The sequence below is a fragment of the Rhinatrema bivittatum genome, chromosome 10 (genome assembly GCF_901001135.1).
Source record: "Rhinatrema bivittatum chromosome 10, aRhiBiv1.1, whole genome shotgun sequence".
In the NCBI taxonomy this organism is placed as follows: domain Eukaryota; kingdom Metazoa; phylum Chordata; class Amphibia; order Gymnophiona; family Rhinatrematidae; genus Rhinatrema; species Rhinatrema bivittatum.
This window is the reverse complement of record NC_042624.1, coordinates 26,215,560-26,240,826: the sequence shown is the minus strand read 5'-3', so window position 1 is coordinate 26,240,826 and position 25,267 is coordinate 26,215,560. Positions and strand designations below refer to the sequence as shown.

General features: G+C 43.1%; 1 protein-coding gene across 8 annotated transcripts in view; it reads right to left on the bottom strand.

Moving 5' to 3' along the window:
- PRRC2C (proline rich coiled-coil 2C) overlaps positions 1-25,267 on the bottom strand; it is a 419,385-nt gene that overhangs the window by 353,704 nt on the left and 40,414 nt on the right. For all 8 annotated transcript variants that reach the window (XM_029618671.1, XM_029618666.1, XM_029618669.1 and 5 more), the window contains exons 2-3: positions 14,684-14,855; positions 5,230-5,407 (exon numbers count right to left, since the gene is read on the bottom strand). In XM_029618671.1, coding sequence (XP_029474531.1) covers positions 5,230-5,407; positions 14,684-14,795 — 290 coding nt within the window. In that variant the 5' untranslated portion in view covers positions 14,796-14,855. The remainder of the gene's footprint in view (positions 1-5,229; positions 5,408-14,683; positions 14,856-25,267) is intronic.

Below are 25,267 nucleotides of genomic sequence, written 5' to 3'. Positions count from 1 at the left end.
TTGCATCAGTAGCATGGGTTCTTCTTAGTGTTTGGGTAATTGCCAGGTTCTTGTGGCCTGGTTTGGCCTCTGTTGGAAACAGGATGCTGGACTTGATGGACCCTTGGTCTGACCCAGCATGGCAATTTCTTATGTTCTTATGTAAAAGAAAAATCCTAAAGTTCTGCAGAAAATTTTAAATAGATCTAAGATTGAAAGTTGATTTGCACAACTTTCAGTTAAATCAGAAAGCTGTGCATCTTAAAAGTGTAATAATTTAGTGTAACAAATCAAGAAATATACACTGGATCTCTCTTGAGAAAGAATTAAAAACTTCTCCGAATTAGTATGGGTTCCAAACAAGTTTCAGAACTTCCACATGTTATCCATTCAAATAAGCTCTTGTGTATATGGCGAGTCATCTTATATAGAAAATAATCTGCCATTAATTCCTTGCCCTTAATGCCATTATGGACTAAAGAAGAGTTTCCGAGCTACCCTACAAGGGTTAACTTTTCTATGTGGAATGAACTCAATGATGTGAGCACACAGCAATTGTTTCAGAATTGAAAATTTAGGATAATTCAGTAATTTAAGCAGGTGTACAGGACAGGAAATATATTTTAAAGTTTTACACTTGAAGGATCTTCTAAGCAAAGATCACTACAAAAAGGGCTACAACAGAGCACTTACATATTAAAAAGCAGTGTTTGGCCTAATAGTCAATAAAGGTCTAATATCTAAGAACATAACATATGAAATGCCATATTGGATCAGACCAAGTCCATCAAGCCCAGCATCCTGTCTCTAAGAGTGGCCAATCTTGGCAGATGCCATAAAATAGATTTATTTCTTCTTACTCACTCCCAGGGATAGCAATAGCTTTCCTTAGTCTACCTGGCTAATAAAATGTTATAAATTTTTATTACAGGAACTTGTCCAAAGCTCATTTAAACCCCGCTGTGCTAGTTGCCTCCACTATGTCTTCTGGGAACCGATTCCACAGCTTGATGGTGCACTGAGTGAAAAAGTACATGCTATTTGTTTTAAATCTGCGGATTCTTAGTTTCATGAAGTGTCCCTTGTTTTAGTAATTTTTGAAGGGGTAAGTAACTGTCCATTTACCTGTTCCATCCCATTCATGATTTTATAAACTATCAACCATCACTTTGCCAAAAGAACCCAAGCCTGTGTATCCTCATATCATAGGAGAGATAATCCATCCCTTTATCATTTTTGTCCTTCCTTTGCACCTTTTCTAGTTCCGCCATGTCTTTTTTGAGATAGGGTTGCCTAGAACTGCACACACTACTCAAGATTTAGTGGCATCATGGCTCGATACAAAGGCAATATGATATTTTCCATTTTATTCTCCATTCCTTGCATTCTATTTCCTGCATACTGGGTTGAGGATTTCAACATAATAGAAATTAGCCTTTTGATAATAAGAGAAATTTCTATCACCAAAGCCTAACACCCAGAATGGAAGAGTTTTGAATACCAGCATGAAGATAGGCAATTTTCTTTAGACCATTGTTTCAAAAAAGTATTTGAAGTACAGCCTAGGCTTCTAAGGCCTATTCTGTCATGGAATTTAACTCTTGCTTCCTTAGCAAGGTTTGCCTTTTAATCAGCAGACCATGAGCCACAGAAAATTAAAGTTTGGATAAAGAACTTGCCCCTGCTTCAACTGGTCTTCTAGCACTGAAAGTCAAAGTGGATCTGCCACTAACTCCTCTTGGAATGTGTACCATTCCACTATTTATGCTGTGGTGCACCATGTTTGTAAAACGCTTTGAACTCTCTGGCTGGAAAAGTGTGTCAAATTAGGACTACCACCGATCTGTAGTTTCCTGCAGCATCCCTCGAGCCCTTTTTAAAAATGGCATTAATTTGGTTACCATCCAGTTCTTAGGTAACTGATCTGAATGAGAAGTTAGAGATTACTAGTAGTTAAATCTGCAATTTCATTCTTGAGTTATTTCAGAACTCTGGGCTGTATACCAACCGATCCATGTAATTTGTTACTCTTGTTTTTCAGTTTTCCAATGGAAGGTAAGCTGTAGAACTAGGGGTCAAAATATGATATTCCAAGAGAATACACTCAGGAAATATTTCTTCAAAGAAAGCGTGATGGATGCATAGAGTGCCCTCCCAGTAGAGGTAATAAAGATGAGAACTGTAATGGAATTCAAAAGAGCTTAGGATAAACACAGATGATCCCTAGAGGCTAGAAATGAAGATAAGGGATAACCTGCAAGCAGCAGTAGTTACTACATTAAAAGATTGAAAATAAAGAATGCTTGGGTTTTACTATGTTACATCTTCCCGGTTCACTGCGATTTGATTCAATACTCAATCATTACCATCAAAGATTTTTTTCAGTATAGATATCCCCCCCCCCCCCAAAAAAAGACCAAAGAAAATAATTAATTTAATGTTTCTGCTATAGCCTTGCCTTCCTGACTGTCCCCCTTTTATTCCTTGGTCATCCAGTGATCTGACTGATTTCCTCACAGGCTTCTTGAGTCGAATATAGTTGAAAAAGAGTTTAATTTGAGTTTTTTCCTCTTTAACAAGCTTCTTTTCAAATTCTGTTTTGGCTTGTTTTATTAAATCTACCTCACCAACATTTATGCTCTTACCTATTTTTTTTCATTTGGATCCAGCTTCAAATTTTCAAGAGATATCCTTTTAGATTTAATTATTTGTTTTCACCTCACCATAACGGCAGTCATTTGGTCTTTTTTCTACCTTTTTTATGCATGGAATACATTTAGTCTGGGCTTCCAAGATAGTGTTTTTAACCAGACTCTACACCACATGCAAACTTAGCCTTTCAGTTTTTTTCTAAGTAATTTCATTTTATCATAGTCTCCCTTTTAAAAAGTAACTGCGACTGCAATAGTTTTCCTCAATGTCTTCCCTTCAGTGATTATGTAAAAATCACTATTGCTCCTGCTTTGCAGCGAGAATTAGATTTAAAGTACAGCTCCCTCATCAGTTCTAGGACAAGCTACTCCCTTGTCTCCCCCCAAGATATTTACCTAGTCAATACTGACAATTGAATCTCAGATTATTACTTTGTTAGCTTTCCTAATTTCTGTTAACATTTCACTATATCTCTATCCTGGCCAGGCAGATGGTAGTATACTCTCACCACTATACTCTTCTTCCCCATCTCACATGGGATTTCTATCCAGAGAGTCTACATTGCATTTTGTCTCTTATAGGGCTTGTTCCTTGTTTCAACTCTGTGCCATCCTTATAGTGCCACGCCTCTACCAATCTGATTTAGCCTCATTTCAAAAACATCTGATTCCTAATATCATAGTGTCCAATTGATTATCCTCTTTCCACCAGGTCTCTGAGATGCCTATTATGTCTACCCCTTCAATTCAACACCATACATTCCAACTCTCCAATCTTATTTAGACTTCTGGCATTTGCAAACAGACATATGCTTTCTATTGTATTCACAATTTGTCTAACAGTTGAAATGGGTAGTTTGGAAACATTTATCTCCATCTGTTCTTTATTTAAAATGCACCTAGGCTATATCTGCTTCTATCATAACCTCTCTATCAGGATATTCTTGCTTCCCCTTTTTTGCCAGTATCCTTCCCATATGCCGCACATGATTCAATTAAAAGCTCTCCTTTGTAAACATTAGCGCCAGCAATCAGGTTCCACCTGATTCACATAGAGTCCATCCTTTTGGAATAGGTTACCTCTTCTCCAAAACGTTACCATATTCCTAATAAATCTAAAGCCTGTGCATATTGAAATTCCAGAGCTCTGCCTGCTTTTGGAACAGAAAGCATTTCTGAGAGTTCTAGATTTCAACTTTCTACCTAAATCCTAAATTTGGCTTCTAGAACCTCCCCTCCCACACCTTCCTATGTTGTTGGTACCCACCCAGTTCCTACCTGGCACTTGTTAAGTCCGCCACATTCACACCAGCCACCCAGCTATGTTCTAATGACTCAATTACCAAAAAAACTTTGTTCTATGCACTCAATACAGTATGAGGGATTAAATATCACTCTATATACTCTTCATACACACACACACAAGCACAAACACACCCACATACATATACACACATCTTTTACAAAAGGATCTTGTTCATAATAGTAACCATCATACTAGGCATCATCAGAATTGCTATCGCATTGTAATTCCACATGCTTTATCTATAATCATGGGTCAGCAAATATTTGTATCATATCAGATCATTCATGAATGGCTCTTATTTTGCAAATAAAAATGAAATGTCTAAAAATAACACTTATCTTCTCTATGGCATTCTTCTACAGGCATTACTCTTAGATATTCAAAGTAATCTTAAGGTTCTTAAATGGTCTTATGTCTGACACGGGTCCATGTTTCAAACTGAATTCTCTCTCAGGGAAAAGGTCAATTGTGACTGAATTGCCAGCTACAATGGCCACCCTAATCCTTCCCTTCTGGGCTCCTGGCCCTGAAGACACATCCTAGGGTCTAATAGGATACACCTGGAGGGCAGGTCCTAGCTATAGGATCACTTCTGCCACACCAGGGTGATGCTTTTCTTTCAGGTGATCTTATTCTGTCAAGACAGCACACAGGCTACCAGACCGTAAGAGGGACCACACTTCTATGTCCATGAAAAGTTTCCTTTATACATCTGTCTGCCTCAGCTCATCCAGGTCTGCCACACTAGCCTCCAGAAATCAGATCTGTTCTGACATCCAGGAGCTCCTTGCACTGGGTACACACATAAAACCTCTCACCAACTGGCAGATCATACATGTGGCACTTGGTACAAACACTGGATAGCCCCCATTCTTGCTACTGCACTGTCAGCACCTTTACCTTGAGTTATTTAATATTGCTAAGGGAGTAGGAATGCTTAATCTAACAAAATACACCAAATACATTTAAAGAACTTTACATTAGTTGGCAATGACCAGCAAGGGAACAGCAGTTTATTTATAAGAACAAGGTCACTCCCTCATATATAGAACCTTGACTTGACTTGTGAAAAATTTCCCTCTTCTTTTAATTGGGATAACAGCCTATAAATCAGAAAATGTGTTTGGGGTGGGTGGGCAAAACGACATAGGAATAAGCTAGTTTGTTTTAAATTGTATAATTACTCAATCATTTAATCTAGCTCTTAAAAGTCTATTACCCATTCTGTCATCAACAGCACCTAGGACAATACCTTGCTCTGGCCAGGACAGATATGGCTTGCTTGATACTTACTTTTCTTCTTCAGGCTGTTCTGGTTTCGAAGCCCAGCCTGAGCCATCTTTGGGCACAAGGCTCACATTAGGGTCATTGCCTTTGTTCTCTGCCTTGAGACTGGGGAGGTTGGCAGGGGGAGGCATTCGCCGGGAACTGGCCACTTTTCCCAAGCTCTGTAATCCATGGCGAGCGGCAACTGTAAAATTAAAGCTAAAATTAAACTCTTGAACGCAGCAGCATTTCTCTAGACCTATGCAGCGACAGTAACACAACAGGGAGTACTCCCTGGAAAAAGGCTTCGGGTAGTCAAAAGCCAAGTGACTGAAAAACAGAAGCACCATTATATTGTCCAGGTAAATCTTTCAGCTATATTGCTAAATGTATAAAATCAACTGTAAGCATTTCCAAGTTATTCCTTTGCAACCACTGCATACATCTTAAAAATGAGATCTCAAGCAAAAGCCTGCCAATAAATTATCAGGTCATTAAATTTGATCTTTCATTTTAGATTGAAAAAAAAAAAGGTAGCCTGAGGCACCACATTTTTGTAATAGCTAAAATACTTAAGAGATCAATGCCATATAGTCCATGAATGTATGAATCAGATTCAGTGAAGTGCGCCGAAACATGGAACTCATTACTTTATGCAAATATCTTTTGCAATTTCATTTGCATGTCAAAATCCACAGTATACATTCATTGCTCTACATACCACAGCAATGAAATAGATTAGTGCCCAAAACTTGGGAAAAAAAAAAAAACAAACCAACTTGTCAGCCAGACACTGACAAGCAACCTTTTAGGGCTTAGAAACAGATTTCCCCAGTAGCTGCAATACAAATCTCGTCAGCAGATGGCTTTAAGGACAGGTAAAAAAAAAAAGCATGTAGGCTACCTGCCAGTAACTGGTGTGAAAGAGAACAAACTGCATATTTCAGTCAAAGACCTTTTCTACCCTCTGTGGCCTCATTCCATACATCTCACTATTTTCCCTAGCAGGCTTGCCATCTCCCTCCACTCCCTGTGGTCTTTCTCCTTTGAGAGAACAGCAGAAACCAATCTACAATTCTACTAGTATAAAAGATGCTGCAACCTAATTTCAGTTTTTGGTGGTTGAACATAGAAAATACAAGTGCAGCATCTTATAACAGCAGAGCTGGTAGAGGTGTGAGGAGCAGCAGAGGCAAGAAGCAGATAGGGAGTAACGGAGGAAAATAAAGGTTAGAAAGAATCAGAAAGTTGGGGTGTAATTAGCAGCAAAGGCTCTGGGGTGAGATGTAGATGGCATGGGACAAGCAATAGAGGGAGAGTGGAAAAGAGATTTGAAGATCAGATGGAAGATGACAGAGCAAAGGAAAAAGTAAGGGAGTGAAAGTAAAAACAAGGACTGAAGCAAGAATGAATAAAAAATAAGAGGAGACAAATGGCAGAAGTGGAAGAGTTAAGGGAAAAAATGTTTAATTTGTCATTTAAAGTTTACTAGGCCGGAGGAAAGACTTACCGAGGCCCTTCCACGTCTCTGAATTGGATGAGTTCTTTACTTACCCGGGCTCAGCACTTATCGGCCAAGTACAGAGATGGTCTCCGGCTGCGGGGGGAGAGGGCATAGGCCATCACCGCCGCACTTGGCTTCCTGCGCCCGCTGCTTTTCAGCTGCTTCAGCAGCAAAGTCCACACTGGGAACCGGCTACCAGCCCAAGGCTCCCCTCTGAGGGATCTCGGAAATCACCTTAGGAATTCTCAGCTGAGGGGAGGGACCATTAGATATCACCGCAGGAGAACGGGGCTCAATCTCTCTCCAATTTAAAGGTAAAATTTCCTCTTCTAAGGAGAACTGTGTTCCCGATAGGGAAGGCATAAACCACCTCTGCTAGGAGACGGAGAGATACTGAATGGCTGAGGTCACTGCAGGGGTATAGCTAGGGTGATGGCAGCTTTGAAACCTATCTCCATCTGCTAGCAAGGGAGCACCATAACCCATTGGGGTCCTGAGTGCATCTGGCTACACGCTCGGAAATTTCAATTCACTGCTACATAAAATTGTCTCCTCATGGGGTGAGGCGGAAGAGAGGCTGTGGCCAAGCAGACTCATTTCACCACTGGCTGCAGAGAGCTGCTCTTCCTCTCTCTACCTTCAGCAGTAAAAGCAAAGATGTCACAGTGAGACTAGGCATGTCCTCCTGATCCTGGCAACAGCTCCTCCTCCCCCCAACATTTCCCCCCCCCCAAAAAGGAAGGCGGTTACAAGTCTGACAAGCAACTTTTTTCCCCTCATAGGGGAGTTTAAATATGGCATTAACATATGCTAAACTGAGAAAAGAAAATATTTAAAAAATGTTTTTGCCTTTATTGTGAAGGTCTGGCATAGCAAAAAACCTTAGTCACTGTGCAGCTTTTACCCCTCACTCAGTGCTACCATGCACAAGACACTACAAAACGCATATCCACCATAAATCAAAAGAAAAAAAGGCATGTAAATTATACTGTAATTAAGGAAATGCTCTGTTTAAGCAAAGTCTTTTTTTGCACCACCCTGAAGAGAAAAAAAAAGCCCTACAAATAACCTGGACTTCAGTTTCCCAGGTGTAATCACAAGCAATGGGTTTGTTTCTATTGTTTTTAAAACCCTGCTGAGATGCACACACACTGGTCCATGCTCAGTAGTCAGGTATCAGCGCTAGAGTGTCAAATGCTGCAGGATATATTTTATCATTTCAAAATTAAACTCAAGCAGAACTTCTACCGAAAAACAGATAATTCAACATGAATACATAAACCAAAATCATAATAAAAAGGAATACAATAAATTACTGAATATTCCCCATGGCTTACAGGAAATAAAGGGGGAGACTGACCAGATCAGAGCAAAAACCCCCCAAAAAACAGAACACAAAAATAAAAGGAAACAGGAGAGAGAAAACGTCCGATATACTATAAGCAGCCTCAAAAGTTGCTTAACTGAGATCGGCATGAGAATCTAGAAAACATCTCAACTGAGAAGGCTCAAAAAATACAAACTTTCACATTAGTGTCTCTCATGATATATTGGCAGGGGTAATGGAGAATCCCAAGAGCCTTAGCTTCACAGTGCATTTCAAGAAATGTCTTCCTACGCATCTGTGAAGGTTTGGTGATGTCTGGGAAAACCCAGATCTTCCAACCGTAAAATAAAGCATGACAGTTATGAAAAAACAAATCTCAGAGTCTCAGTCCTGTGACAAAACAAATTTAACTAATAGAGTTCCAAACCCAGTAACCTGGGTATCTGTAGAAGATTCCAAGACGACAAATCCATTTCTACATGTTGACCCGCAAACTTCTCTGGTAAGATAATAGACTTTGGAAATAAGAGGCATAGCATCAACAGGAAATTTCAAAACATCCACCAAATATTTTTTTTTAAACGAAATCAAAATATATTTATGCAAACCCAGGAAAATGGAATACTCGCAAATTAAGATAGAGAATTTTCTAGTTTTCTAAGTTTTAGCCTTAACCAAGTTACTTTGAATTAAGTTCCCTTGTACATTATGTAGACCAATCACTCTTCTTTCCAGGTCTTCCAGTTTTTCCTTTTGAGAAGAGCTCTTTTAGTTATATGTATATAGATACTAAGAGGTGACACAGATAAGAAAGGAGACTCGACTTCTCTAAAACCAAAGTTAATCAAACAAACAATCTAAAGTCACAGTTTGCAGCTTCTCTATCGCTGCATGGTAAATGGTTCTTATCGCAACCATTTCTGGAAGCAAACTATGAAAGAATACGTCCATTGTCCTCCAGACCACTGACTGGGGGTGAAGACTGAACCTGCTGATCCACCTCAGCATTCCAACTCAAAGGGGAGCCGCCGAGATTTTGCTCCGCGGACACAGCCCCATCCGGGGATCCCGGGAAAGGTCCTCCCTCGACAAAGTGAAACTTCTACAGATGCCACCACTTTGGGCCTCAACAATTGCCCTGGCATCCAGTGGGGGAAGGAGGAGGAACAGTCAGCACTCCAGGTCTCAGCAATGACTTGCAACAGGGAGTCTGCTCGCTCCACAGATCTCTCCACAATGGAACTGGCACCTGGAGAAGCTTCGGAAGTGCAGGTAAGGAATTCCACAATTTTCGACTGTGAAGGGTCAGACACAGGATTACCTAGGGGCTCTTCCCAAATTCTGGCTTTACACTTGGTATGAGGCATAGTAGAACAAAAGTATGGGGATTTGGAGAGCTCTCATACACCATCTTGGTCTCTGCTGCAGAATATTCTTATTTACCCAATTACAAAGTTCACACATAATGTAGGTTCAAGCTATAAAGATGTCATGATTCTGTATTTGTTATATATATATATATATATAACATGCTGAATGCACTCAGATGAGGTGACCTGAAGCAAACAGTACCACACATATAAACTCTCAATGTCCCAGCTCCCAATATTCTCAATTTCTACTAAAGTACCACAACATTCCTCAAAAAATGGTACCGGAAATGACTGAATTTACCTAACTTTATACCAAGCCATGCCTCCTCGTTGGATAAATGCAAGAAATTCTTAGAAGTTTGTTAGCACTAGCTCAGTCCTAAAATCTAAGCTCCTATACACAATCAGCGCTGCATGCAGACAACTTCTGAAAAGAGAATTCAACACAGCAGAAAGGGAAAACACAACCAGCTGATTTGGCCCAAAACTGACAAATGCATGTACAGTGCAACTTACATTTGTCTCAGAGCCATTAATAATGTCTATTTATATTGGACAAATTGAGGCAAAAATGCAAGGGCTGGGACATTATAGTAGTTTCCCCAAATGCTTTTGTCAAGCTCTATAAACATAGAGCCGCAGGTGTTCAAAATTACCACCTTTCCTTCAGACACCAGGCTAACAGCAGCAATTGTGTTTATAAATAGATCCAGTTATCCCAGGAGGGCCACAATGTGTTTACAACCAGCTCTTCACAAACCAGCACACAGCCTCATCTAAACTGGATAATGTGCTCACCGGATACAAAGAAAAGCAAGGAGCAGCAGCGCAGCAATACAGAATTCATTTTAATTATTCATCTTTTATTGATATGATGGCTCAATGTTGCTCCTTGGCTACTGGCCTTGGTTTCTTCTTCAGGCTTTGTTCCTAGAGTTGTGTCTTTTTGTTCTAACAGGTTTCACTCATGAGAATTTTCAAAAGCAATTTATGCAGGTAAAAAAAGCAGCGTTGCTTACCTGTAACAGCCATGTGGCTGGCAGACAGTGGAAAGAAGAGGAAATAAGGAAAAGAAAATAAACTACTATAAAATAAGGGAAAGAAAAACAGCAGCAGCTCTAGAAAAAAAATCACTTAAAAACGGAGGCAAGAGCAAAGCTGAATAACATGAGACATGGCTCCCGCGACCACAAGGCTCCACGGGGAAAGAAAAAAAAAAGAGAGACCAAGGGACTCTGCCTACGGGGCAAGGTGATGACTACAGCTGCACATGCTCAATAGGGCATTTTTGAAAGTTCTAGAATCTTTGAGATCAAAGTTCCGGCCCGGGCGCCATCCAATGATGCCACCCATATTTGAGGACTAGAGGAAAATTGGTTCTTACCTGCTAATTTTCGTTCCTGTAGCACCATGGATCAGTCCAGACTGCAGGGTTTTGCCTCCTTTCCAGCAGATGGAGACAGAGAAAAACTTCAAGAGTGCCCTCTCTTAACCTGGTGAGCCACCTGCTGCTCCTCAGTATTTGTTCATACCCAAGCAGAAATCACTTTATAGATAAAAAAACTCATGAATTAATTTAATCTCTATCCCCCCAAACGAGCAGAGGGTGAAAACACAGAACTCTGAAAAAGAAACGACCCAAAAAACGGCCGTAAATGAATAGGACACACCTATACTTCTCTTCAGGAAAATATTATAGAACATAGATCAGTTCGAGCAGACTCTGCTTCTACACCCTTCAACCCATTATTGGGTGGGCGTCTGGACTGATCCGTGGTACTACAGGAACAAACGTTAGCAGGTAAGAACCAATTTTCCTTTCCCTGTACGTACTCCTGGGATGTACCAAAGCTTCTTCTAAACAGGGTGGGACTGCGAGAGTCCTGCTCGAACACCGCTGGTTCCAAAATGGCAAGCCTCCGCTTGCTGTACATCTAGCCTGTAGTGACGAGCAAAAGTGTGCAGATTTCCAGGTAGCTGCCCTGCAGATTTCCTGCGGGAGACCAATTGGCATTCCGCTCAGAAAGCCGCCTATGCTCGAGTGGAATGAGCTTTCAGTCCTTCTGGAACCGAGCGACCCCGACAGGTATGTGCTGATGCAATCGCTTCCTTTAACAACGAGCAATAGTGGGCTTAGATGCCAGCTGACCTTTCTTAGGGCCATGCCATAAGACAAAAAGATGATCCCACACCCGGAAATCATCGGTAGACTCTAAATAGTGTAGCAAAGCACGTCTAACATCTAGACGCTTCAACTCCCTAGAAAGAGGATCTAAAAGTCACATCCGCAAATGCCAGAAGCTGCACTGACTGATTCAGGTAAAAAGTGGAGACTCCACACTCAGCCTGATCCGCCGTGGCGCTGACATCTGGGTCATCCGAGGGATGGCGAGGGGCCACCGGCCCTGCCCCCTGGTCAGAGTCATTCGAAGAGGGCTCCGGGTCTGCGTCCTTCAGGGCCAAGGCCTGAATCCGGCGAATACGTGTCGCCACGGGTGTCTCTTCCCTTCGGGGAAACTTGGGCAGAAGACCGGCAGGCCCCTGAGGGGGAAAAGGGCCCCTCTTGTCACCCCCACTGGCCAGAAAGGCCTGATGCAGCAATAAAATACTGTGGGGAAAAGAGCGCAGGACCCGTCGAGCTACCCTCCAAAGGGTCAGAAAAATCATCAGGAAAGCCCCCACTCGCTCCCCGGGCCACACTAAGCGGGAATGGGTCCCCCGGGGCCTCCCGGAGCTAGGCTGCTGCGATTCCCCCGTCGTTGCCCTCTCCTCCAGAGGCACCGGCTGCAAATATTGGATGCAGCTTGACTGGGGAGCCATTCACTGCATCGGGTGGAGCGGCCCTTACGCGGCATGGCCAGACCAAAAAGAAAAAAACGCTGCGAGAGAAGTGCCGGCCGGCCCGGGGAATCATGCCACAAAAAAAAAAAAAAAATTGATTAAACTCCGGCTCCTGGCTGAAAAGAATAGAAACACCTACCTGCCACCAAGGGGAAGCCCCAAACAAGAACTCCCGGCATCACTCTTCCTGTGCCTAAAACTTTTTTTTTTTTTTTTTTTTTTTTAACTAAACTTTACTTTTCTTGAAGAATCTGGTATGGCAGTAGGGGAGCGAAGTGAGGGGGAGGGAGCTGGACCCCAGCTATCACCCCGCCGGCCACAGTGGAAACAAAGCTCGGGGCTCCCAACCCCTGCTCGTCAGAAATACGCCTGTGACCAGGGGGAGGGTCCCACCAGGACCTCACAACCACCTGGGAGATTCCTAGAAAATTTTCAATCACCAAAACTTTTGTTTTTTCTTGCTTGGATCAGAACCACAGGTTTGCACCACCTCCAACTGCTGGAGACAGAGAAATACTGAGGAGCAGCAGGTGGTTCACCAGGTTAAGAGAGGGCACTCTCGAAGTTTTTCCTCTGTCTCCATCTGCTGGAAGGGAGGCAAACCCCAGCAGTCTGGACTGATCTGGGTACGTACAGGGAACATCCTGCTTGTTTTCTGAGAAATATTTTACCCATATTAATGAACTGTCAAAAACCTACCTCCCTCAATGTTTTTCAAGGAAAATAAATGCATAGAAAAAAAAAAATCACACATTATTTCCTTCCCTCAACGTAAACCCTCCCAAGAATCCCTCCTCTTAATACTGCCAAAAGGACACCTATTTAACACACGTAGATTGCTTTATCTCTATACACATTATTCTCCATGAACAAAGTAGGTGCAGAACAAGTACCTGTGGATACTTTGTACTAATGGTAAGTTTCCAAGAGAAAGTATGCAGGCACTTTTGCTTTAAAAATTGGTATGAAGGTCGTCAAAGGCAAAATGCGGACAGTTTGAAAATTGCCCCCTCTATTTACATATTATGAAATAAAGGATGGGTTGCACCCATATCTAAAATAAATACAACTTTACAGCTAGGTCTACTGTACTTATAACTTACTTGCTGTAGAGGGTTGTGGTAAGGATTAGCATATCAGAGTCCTAATTAAGAACCTGAATATAATCCGCCTTGACGTGCCTGAAAAGCGGAATATAAATCAAATAAAAGAAAAAGATGAGGAAATAAATGTGTGCTGAACCTCAGCGCACATTTTCTTTACTCACGTGGTACAGATAAGCTAATGAAATTGGAGTTAAAAAAAAAAAAAAAAGCAACCTAACTAAAAAAACCACAAAAACGTGCGCCCAAAAAGTTCCAGGCCGAAAACACATTTTATGCACACAGTATTTTGTATGTGCATAAAACATGATCTATGTGCACAAATCATTTTCTCTGTAAATAGATTCCGAGTACAGGACCCCCACACCACAAACTCCAGGTTCAGCCTTATAGACTAACACTTAAATTTCCAGTGTAATCTGCTTTGAAGTGTCTGAAAAGCGGAATATAAGTCAAAATAAATAAGAATACACGTTTAAATCAATGCATCTCTCTGCATTGGGGAAATAGTTAATGCCTGGATCAACATGGGATTTGCAAGAAGAAGCATTAATTTGGGTGCATAGTTTTACTGACATTTGTGCTAAACTTGTTAAATCGAAAGTAAAACTATGGACAAAAATATATGCAGAGCCAAGCACACATTACAATGGCCTATAACAGATTTATAATGGTGAGAGTGACTAAGCAGGTGGCACTTTTAGGTTTTAAACATGTCCTCAGAAATTTAATATAAAGCTGAAAAAAATGAAAACCTCAATGACTTTGTTTTAGACACCAAATTAACTATTATTCACTATTACTCAACAGCCTGACCCTCATCATCTCTTGGCCCACAATCATTTGCTTTGTGCTGCTTTTAAGGAGTTTTGATTGGGAGAGTTGGACATTTCTCAATAAAAACTGTATTCTTCAGTAAACATTAAAGAGCAAAGACTGCTTCATTTCAGCGTTATTTCTTCTTCAAAAGTGACTTTCCATATTCCTTCCTCTTAGCACTAGGAATTAAAGTGGTCACTGAAGTGGACAGACTAAATTTTGAAAAATCAGGGCTACCCTTGAGCTTTATGTTTGCGAGGCTTTTGAACATTTAATTCTACCTTTGTTGGCCCTGCTCATGTCAGATCATGTGGAAGCAGATACAGCAGTAAGCCAAAATGCAATTTTATTTTCAATTAAGGAACAAAAAAAACCCCAACCAGATTCCAACTGCAGCACAGAAGATATGATGAATGTCACAAAATAATAATAATAATACTGGTCTGCACCCAGCATTGTAGAAGTAGGTTTCACCCCACAAGTCTCCATTTCCAAAAGCGTTGACATTGCTTACCTGCAGTTTTCTGAGTCTCCAGCGACTTTCCTTTGTAAGTATTAAACAGGCTGAGTGTTGCATATTTTTTCCCATCCTTTGCTTTTGTGCTCTGGCCTGACTTTTCCGACATTTCGGTAGAAATTCATCGAGTCTGGTACCTCCTCTCTCACCCCTCCAAACCAGCTATCACCTGCAGAAGAAAGTTACATTTTAATAAATGCTAACTGGAAGGAGAAAGTTTTAGCTCAGCTTTTCATTCCTTCCTCCTCTAGTCTTAACAGACACCTAATTCTATTATAAAAAAAGTATACCCTCTATTTGATTTATAGTCCACCTTTCAGGCGCTTCAAAGTGGATGATATTCAGGTACTGCAGGTATTTAAAATGTTAAATCATGATGTCATTGAATGGAAAACAAAGCTTGCAGTAATTATCAACATGTGGCCTTGCTCTGTGGTTCAGGATCCAGCGCTCTGTGCCATGGCAGAGTATCTGGGCTCAAATTCACTATCTAATGGGGAGCAGCTAGCCCTGGTGCACATCCTCAGGCCTTCGGAGGAAGGGAAGAGAGGCATTGATACAGTAGTGCTCCAATCACACAACTCAGACCATGTGTCCCCGGCACTGGCAAGGGGTTTCTGCTGGCCACAGGAGCAGGGAGAAGGGGTGCAGAGAATACAAACACTAGGAAAAGACCGAGAAAGTCAAACAATTATACAGACCCCTGGGGCATTCTACTAATGACCTTTCTCCATTCGGAAAACTGAATATTTAGACCTACCCTCTGTTCCTGTTTGGGGGTGTGTGAGAGGAGGGGGGTGATCAGGAGGATGTGAGAGAGCGGGGGGGGGGGGGGGGGGGGGTGGGGGGGAGCGGGGGGGGGGGGGGGGGGGGGGGGGTGAGACAGAGCAACCCTATATGAGGTGCCACTTTCACAAAAAAAACAAAAACCCAACCTTATTGAGAGTTTGATTATTCCCCTTGTAGGCCACTACCAGACATATAGTGAATTCGCTAATACATTTAAAGGACCCTAATTAGACACATTCCTACTCCCATAGCAACCTAAAACTTAAGTAGGAACTGAACAAATTTGAGATGAAGGCAGCAGCCCAGCAGCAAGAGGGGGGCTTCCCAGTCTTTTGCATTGTGTCACATGTATGATTTTTTACCCACCGGTGAGAAGTTGTACATGTGCATGCGATGCAAAGAGCTCCTGGCTCTCAGAGAACGAGTCCGATCTCTGGAGGCTAGAGTGGCAGACCTGGAGGAGCTGAGGCAGACAGAGAAATATATAGATAGAAACATAGAAATGATGCAGAAGACGACCAAATGGCCCATCCAATCTGCCCAGCAAGCTTTCACACTTTTTTTTTTCTTCTCTCATATACTTATCTGTTACTCTTGGCCTTTAGAAACTTTTTGGTTCTATTTCCCTTCCACCCCCGCCATTAATGTAGGGAGCAGTCTGGAACTGCTTCTAAGTGAAGTATCTAGTTTAATTGGTTAGGGGTAGTAACCGCCGCTATAAGCAAGCTACTCCCACGCATATTTGTTTACCCAGTCCGTGCAATTCAGTCCTTGTTGGTTGTTATCCGAATATAAATCCACTTTTCTTCATCCCCCCTGCCGTTGAAGCAGAGAGCTACTCTGGATATGTATTGAAAGTGAAGTATCAGACTTAATTGATTCGGGGTATTAACTGCCGTAACAAGCAAGCTACTCCCTGCTTTTTTGTGAATGCAAATCCTTTTTTCCACATTTCCTCTTGCTGTTGAAGCATAGAGCAATGTTGGAGTCGCATTAACCGTGTGTATGTTTATTGAATAAGGGTATTATCTCCAAGTAGTAGCCGTCTTTCCCGCAAGCCACCTTCTCTTCATTTCACATCCTCTAGACTTTATGGATCCACAGTGTTTATGAGACCTTCAGGGACATAGTAGCCAAATCCCAACTTCAGACTGGCAGCCCTGGCGCTGCCCTGGAGGAAGACGGTCCTATGATGGGAGAGCATCAACCTGGTGCAGAAGGAAAGGATCCTGCAGCAAGGACCTGCTCTCCAGGTGGTGCACTGTCCTGTCGCACCAAGGATGTCTCCATGGCCTATTGCCTAGGAGGGAAGGGTTAGGTCGGCCATCATAGTTGGAGATTCGATTATTAGGAATGTAGACAGCTGAGTGGCTGGTGGGCGTGAGGATCGCCTGGTAACATGCCTACCTGGTGTGAAGGTGGCGGACCTCACGCATCACCTAAATAGGATTTTAGACAGTGCTGGGGAGGAGCCGGCTGTCGTGGTACATGTGGGCACCAACAACATAGGAAAATGTGGGAGGGAGGTTCTGGAAGCCAAATTTAGGCTCTTAGGTAGAAAGCTTAAATCCAGAACCTCCAGGGTAGCATTCTCTGAAATGCTCCCTGTTCCACGCGCAGGTCACCAGAGGCAGGCAGAGCTCTGGAGTCTCAATGGATGGATGAGACGATGGTGCAAGGAAGAGGGATTCAGTTTTGTAAGGAACTGGGGAACCTTTTGGGGAAGAGGGAGTCTCTTCCGAAGGGATGGGCTTCACCTTAACCAGGGTGGAACCAGACTGCTGGCGCTAACCTTTAAAAAGGAGATAGAGCAGCTTTTAAACTAGAACAAAGGGGAAAGCCGACAGTCGCTCAGCAACACATGGTTCGGAGAGAGGTATCTTTAAAGGAAACTAATGATGCATTAGAATTAGGGCATCCCGACAGTGAGGTTCCAATAATAAGAAAAGTAGTCCAAGTGCCTGTAACTAAAAACTCACCTGAGCTAAAAAATTCTAACTTATCCCTATCAATTAAAAAGCAGAATGAAAATACAAACAAAAAACACACTTTGAAATGTTTGTATGCTAATGCCAGAAGTCTAAGAAGTAAGATGGCAGAATTAGAATGTATAGCAGTGAATGATGACTTAATTGGCATCTCAGAGACATGGTGGAAGGAGGATAACCAATGGGACAGTGCTATACCGGGGTACAAATTATATCGCAATGACAGAGAGGAGCACCCGGGAGGCAGTGTGGTGCTTTATGTCCAGGAGGGGATTGGGAACAACGTAAGAACTGCGCGCCGAGGAAGGAAACCGGAGGAAAGACTTACCGAAGCCTTTCATGTCTCTGAATAGGAGAAATTCTTCTCTACTTACCTGAGCTCAGCGCTTACCGGCTGAGTACAGAAATGGTCTCCGGCTACGGGGGGAGAGGGCTTAGGTAGTCATCACCACACTTGGCTTCCTGCACTTGCTGCCTTTCAGCTGCTTCAGCAGCAAAATCCTTGCTGGAAACTGACTACCGGACGAAGACACACCTCTGAGGGATCTCAGAAATCACCTCAGGAATTCTCAACTGGGGGAAGGACCCTTAGGTATCACCGCAAGAGAGTGGGGCTCGATCTTTCTCCCAATTTAGAGGTAAGTTTAAATTTCTTCTTCAAACTAGTGCTGCAATCCCACTAAACAGCACTGCTGGTGTGGGGATAGCGTGTCCACATCTGCTAGGAGACGGAGAGATACTGAATAGCTGAGGTCACTGCAGGGGTATATATATAGGGTGATGTCAGTTTTGAAACCTGACTCCGTCTCCATCTGCTATCAGAAGAGCACATAACCCATTGGTCCTGAGTCCATCTGGCTACACGCTGGGAAATTATTGTCGCTTACTCCCAGAAGTAAGGGATGGTGAAATCAAGTTTTGTTTTGTTTTTTTTTGTTTTTGTTTTTTTTACCGGAAACTGTGTTTTCCATAGATAGGATGAATTAGCCATTACACGTGGGTGATGTCCGGTGAAACAAACTTCCATCTCTTAGCTAGTAAAGCTTTTGCTCAACTGAGCATGTGTGGGAATGCCCACTTGGGCATTGCCTCATAAGCCCTCTCAGTTAATTTGAGAACAAATTCCAGTTAGTTAATTGAATCTCCCGGGAGGCCCTTTGCCCTTACTATGTCACAGGGGCTACCGCTGGCATTGGTAGACCCCAGTGACATAGTAAGGGCAAAGGGCCGTCGGCGCCATTTTGATTGCTGGCAGCCGACGGCCCAAGTCCAGGAGATCGCTCCCGGACCCCCGCTGGCCCACCAGGGACTTTTGGCAGGCCTTGGGGGGGGGGGGGAGGGGGTTGTATTTAATTAATTTGGCAGGTCTGGGGGGGGGGTCAGGAGGGTGGGGGTTGTTAATTTAAAGGGTTGGGATGGGGTTTTGGGGGGGGTGTCTCCCACAGAATTAGAAAGACAAAAGTTTTCTGATCTGGAGAATGGACCGAAATGGCCCTCCCCAAACCCGAAAACAAAATGGGGAGAAAAAAAATGTTATGCACTCCCCTAATTTGCTCCATAAGACACACAGACCCCCGGGGACAGAGCCGGTTTAGCACAATTTTTTTTTTTTTTTTTTTTTAATTTCCCCCCCCTCTGAATCCTAGGTGCGTCTTATGGAGCGAAAAATTGGCTGAACAGGCTACACAAAACTTTGTCCAAATTTACTGTCAGTCTTGGAGAGATTGTCCAGAGAGTAAATCCGTAGGTTCTAGTTGATGGTTACCTGGCATACACTATTATATGTTCTACCTGCTTGGGAAAGGATAACTCATTGATTACTAAGCACTCAACATCCAAGCCATCAACTTAACAGAGGGAAGGTTCATATGAAAGAGACTTTCTTCTCCTCGAGTTAAAAAGGATGGATCCAACCTGAGAGAGATCGAGGACTGCTGATAGCTGTACCAGATACACAAACCAAAAACGTGTCTAGGCCATGTTGGAGCTATGAAAATCAGACAGGCCCACTCTTTGAGCATTTTTTGCACCATTCTGGCTATCAGTGGAATCGGTAGAAAAATCATACATGAGATCTGCATTATAAATTGAGCAATAAAAGCATCCTGAGCTGATCTGTGCTCTCTGGGAAAAATGGAGCAAAACATTTCTAGCTTTCTGTTTTGCTCTAAGGCAAACAGGTCTATTGCTAGAAGACCCCTTAGACCAAATAGTCCAACAGCTGTTTGATGCAGAGACCATCTGTGTGGTCAAAATACTCTGCAGAGATGATCTGTTAACATGTTGGAGATTCCTGGAAAATAGGTCACTCCACAACAGCTTGATTTTGGTATGTTCATTCCCATATCTTTATCACTTCTTGATAGAGTCCATGTTCCTGTACCCCTTTACTTGTTGGAGCAACACAATGGGTTAGATGCCAAGAAATGTCCGTTTAGAATCTTTATTATGGAGACTCGTTCATCCGATAAAATGCCTTTACTTGTTTTTACAGAATAGGCAACTTAGTTTAAATATGAATACTCTTCCCTTGGACGAAGTGAGTGAATGTCAGAGTGTATCTGATCACTCAATTCTAGGAGATTGATTTTAAATTTTTTCTATGAGTTTGGAAGGCTCCATATGGGCCCTCCAACCTTTAATGGAGGCACTTGCCAGCAATGTAATGGTGAGGAAGTATTCGGAGTGGAGATTCCTCCTAAAGGATATAGGGATCTAGCCACCAATATAGATCCTGTTTCATTTCCTGTGAAATGCTCACTTTGCATGCCAGGGGTTGAATTAGCTGGTCCCAATGGGAGTGGAGATCCCACACTGTTGGAGTTGCATGGTAATGCAGCCTAATGGAGCTATGTGAATGGCAGTGCCATATAGCCCCGAATGACTAGAATTTCTTTGGCTGTTGACAGATCTGTATTCAGCAGTTTGATCATCATGGATTTGAGAGTATTCACCTGATCTGATAGGAGGAAAGCTCTCTCCTGTTCAGAATCTATCCATGCTCCAATGAATCTGATTTTCTAGGAAAAGGGGGGTATCAGAATTGATTTCTCAAAATTCACTAGAAATCCTAGCAATTGTAGCAGTTAGATAGCACATCTTCTTTGGAGCTCGTCTTCACAAGCTAGTCATCCAGGTAAGAAAATACTTGAATGTCCTGTTGTCATAGATACACTGCTACTGCAGCCAGGCAACTTGGTGAAGACCCTCGGTGCTACTGAGAGGCCAAAGGGGAGCACTCTATACTTGTGAGGGGAAGAGCACACGATAAAGCACAGGTAACGCCAATAGAGAGATGGAGGGGAATATGAGTGTATGCATCCTTTAGATCCAGAGCTGTTGGAAGATATAGGGAGTTAGTTAAAAAGTGGATTGGAAGACTTTGTACGTGCAAGTAGGAAATAATAGTGGAACAAAGCAATCCCCAATCAATAAATGAATTAATGTGGATCAATACATATTGCACAGCTTAGAATAAGACATGATACTGCTGCATACAATTTTTTTTCCCCTTCTTCTCTAAGCTTGCTCATTAACTGGTTGAGATAAGAACAAGGAACATCTGTTTTTCTGTCTGATAGGTTTCAATGTTGGACCTGTCTGGGGCTATTCAGTACCAGAATGCCTAACAAGCTACGGCTGGGGCATAAATCATGTCAAAGCTGTGAGTTCTAATTAGACCAACTAGCTTTGCAAAACCTGAACTAGAGTCAGAAAATTAGAATAAGAAAACAGCAATTAAAGCAGGGGTCGGGAACCCATGGCTCGCGAGCCAGATATGGCTCTTTTGAGGGCTGCATCTGGCTCGCAGACAAGTGTCGCCATACTTCGCGGTTCCCCGCTGACCCAGCTGCTCCCCGGTCCTCCGCCGCCCGGGCTTAAAATGCTGTCAGCCCGGGCGGAACGCGGCAGGACAGCTGGAGTCAGCGGCACCGGCGTGCTCTCTTCTCCCCCCCCCCCCCCCGCGGCCCGGAAGAGGAAGTGGAGAGCATCGGGTGCCTGCGCGGGAAGAAGAGACCACACTAGCGTGGTCTCTTCTTCCGCGCAGGCACCCGATGCTCACCACTTCCTCTTCCGGGCCGCGGGGGGGAGGAGAAGAGAGCACGCCGACTAGAGTCATCCGGGTGCCTGCGCGGGAGTCATCGGGTGTCAGCCGGGTGCCAGCGCTGGAGTCATCGGGTGCCTGCGCGGGTCTTCCCGCGCAGGCACCCGATGCTCTCCACTTCCTCTTCCGGGCCGCGGGAAGAAGAGAGCACGCCGGTGCTCTCTTCTTCCCGCGGCCCGGAAGAGGAAGTGGAGAGCATCGGGTGCCTGCGCGGGAAGAAGACTGCAGCGCGGCTCGGAGGAAAATGAAAATCTTCAACCGCGGCCGATGGGACTCCGCCTTCGCCTCCGCGAGGGCTGAAAATGAAGGAGGTTAGCGTTGGGAGGTGGCTGCTGCTGCCGCGAGTTCCCGGGGGGGGGGGGGGGGGGGGAAGGGAAGGGGGAGAGAGAGAGTGAATGAATGAGCGAGCAAGCATGTGTGTTTGAGATCCTGTGTGTGTGAGTGAGAGATTGCATGTATGTGAATGATTGAGAGCCTGTATATGTGAAAGAGAGTATGTCTGTGATTGAGATCCTGCCTGTGAGAGAGAGAGAGAGAGCATGAATGTAAGTTTACCATTGGGAACCTGTATGTGTAAGTTTGTAATTGAAAACCTGTTTGTTTGAAAGAGTATGTGTGTATGATTGAGATCCTTTGTGTGTGAGAGAGATCATGTGTATGTATGATTAAGAGCCTGTGTGTATAAGTAAGAGAGAGATCATGTGTGTCTGTGTCTGATTGACAGCTGGTTTAGGTGATGGAGCATGTGAGTATGTGATTGAGAGCCTGTGTTTAAATGAGAGAGAGAGACCATGTGTGTCTGTGTGATTGAGAGCTGATTTAGGTGAGGGAGCATGTGAGTATGTGATTGAGAGCCTGTGTTTAAATGAGAGAGAGAGACCATGTGTGTATGTGTGTGATTGAGAGCTGATTTAGGTGAGGGAGCATGTGAGTATGTGATTGAGAGCCTGTGTGTAAATGAGAGAAAGAGAGGACATGTTTGTAAGCATGTGAATGAGAGTCTGTGTGTGAGAGAAAAAGACAGCATGTATTTATGTGATTGAAAGCCTGTGTGTGTGTAAGCGTGAAAAGATAGACAGCATGTGTGTAAATGTGTAATTAAGAGCCTATATAAGTGAGAGAGAAAAAACATTTGTATATGTGAGTGACTGAGAGCATGTGTGTATAGGTGTGTCATTGAGAGCCAGTGTGAGAGAGAGCGCTGGTATGTGACTGAGAGAGGAGAAAGTTCCAAGCAAACCACCCCACCTCCTGCTAATTCAGAACAATCTCAGGACACCTGGATATCAAACGTTCCCAGGTATGCAGAGCAAAAAAATTTTTGTATCCTTATTATTTTTCATTACTGGATCTTTGTGTCTGCTATTTTGAAATATTTTGTTGGTATCTGGAAATGTTTTATATGAGTTTTTAATTATTGGATATTCCACTCATCAGCTGTTTCGAAATATGTTCTTTTTGTTAGTACAGTTTTACTGCTGATGATTTTATATTTCTTGATTTGTTTTATAAGGATGTGTGATGTTTCTTTTTTCCTTTGTTACACTGCATACAGAGACTCTGGCTTGTTGCAGTTTCCAATTCAGTTTTTGTCTGCATGCTTCTTGTTATGCGTTTTGGTCTCTTTATTCTATGTTAGGTGAGGGACAGCACGTGATTCAGGTGAGGTTTTCTGCTGGCGTGTAGTTTCTGTGTAGGACTCTATAGCAGCCTGACTTGGTCCGTTTTCCTAATAGGAGATGTATTGGTGTCTTAAGTCCTGGTGTAATATTTTCAGAGACTTATTGTACTTTAAAAGTGTGATCTTACATAAAATGCACACATTTACTTGTATTTAGTTTTAAACATATTGTATGGCTCTCATGGAATTACATTTTAAAATATGTGGCGTTTATGGCTCTCTCAGCCAAAAAGGTTCCTGACCCCTGAATTAAAGCGTCCTTAAGAATTGCCAGAGGGTGAGCACCAGTAGTCATCCCTTGGTCTTTTTTCAGTTCTGTGTCCTTTGCTTCATCCCCGTCCACAGATATGTTGACTTACAACAGAGGGACTGTGAAGGAGGTATCTTTTTTGTATAAAGATATATATTTTATTATTGCAACGCTATTTGTTTTTCACTGATTCATGCAATATCGGTCTGATGCTGTGTGATATTTACCTTTGCTGATTTTTATCATATTTTACAATATTTAGTAAACTATTTTTGCTTTTACAAATCTGTGTTTGTGTAAACGTTGTTTCCGTAGATAGCAGGATGAATTAGCCATGCTGTCATGGGATCTGTCCATCAGGTCCGGGAGGCGGAGCTTGATAAAGCAGAGGTTGATTTTTGTATCCTCTGCGCCTGCGTGTGTGTGTTCCCGCGCAGGCAGATCTACTCTCCTCAGTCTGTGATTAAGCAGTTGAAGTGTTTGAAGTACTGTGATTGCCAGGGTGGCGGGCGGGTCAGCATGGCTAATTCATCCTGCTATCTACGGAAACAACGTTTACGGTAAGCAAACTTGTTTTTTCCCGTCGATAGCAGGGCTGAATTAGCCATGCTGTCATGGGAGTCACAAGCTCCCCATTCTATGATCGGAGTGGCAATCACTTATTATGCTGTGCTGCAGATTGTAGGACCGTGCAACCTAAACTAGCATCTGCTGACGTCTGCTGATCTAGACAATGTGTAGTGAAGGTATGTAAGGAAGTCCAAGTAGCTGCCTTACAAATGTCTACTGGTTGAATGTTTCTGAGATGAGCCCAAGATGTCGCTAGGGCACGAACTTGGTGAGCTTTTGGCTTACATGAGAGAACCTCATTCCTTTTGTCATAGCAGAACTGAATACATTGGACTATCCAGCTGGAAATAGTTCGTTTGGAGACTGATTGTCCAGGTGCTTTAGGATCGAAAGATAGAAAGAGTTGTGATGGGCGGGTCGAAGAAGACGTCCTATTTCTGTAATAAGCGAGTGCCCTCTTACAGTCCAGGGTGTGAAGCAAAGCTTCCCTTGGCGTTGTATGTGGTTTTGGAAAAAACGTAGGAAGTTCTATACTCTGATTAAGGTGAAAGGCAGAAACAACCTTCGGTAAAAATGAAGGGTGAGTTCGAAGAACCACCTTTTGGTGAAAGAACTGTAAGTAAGGTTCATAGTGTACTAGTGCTTGCAACTCACTAACTCTTCTAGCTGATGTGACTGCTACGAGGACCACCACCTTCCAGGTAAGGAATTTTAAGTGTGCTGATTCCATAGGTTCAAACGGAGGAAGCATGAGTTGTTCCAATACTATATTAATATTCCACGGAACCGGTGGTTTGGTCGTGGGGGGTCTGATATGTAGTAGACCTTTGAGGAAACGGGCAAGCAAAGGGTGAGTTGCTATAGAGCCTTGCTTATATGGCTTGTGATAGGCCGCGATGGCACTGAGATGGACTCTAATCGAAGTCGTGGCTAGGCCTGTTTCAAATAAGGAATGAAGGTAGTCTAGCAACCGTTGAGGCAAACAGTCCATAGGTGATACCTGTTGGGCTATACACCATGTAGTATACCTTTTCCATTTATATTGGTAATTGCATCGGGTAGAGGGTTTCCTAGATTCCATTAGGATACGCTGAGCCTGAAAGGAGACGTTCTGTTCCGTTAGCACCCACCTGTCAATCTCCACGCCGTCAAGTGTAGGGACGAATGCAGTGGGTGTAACAGCGTTCCCTGGTCCTGC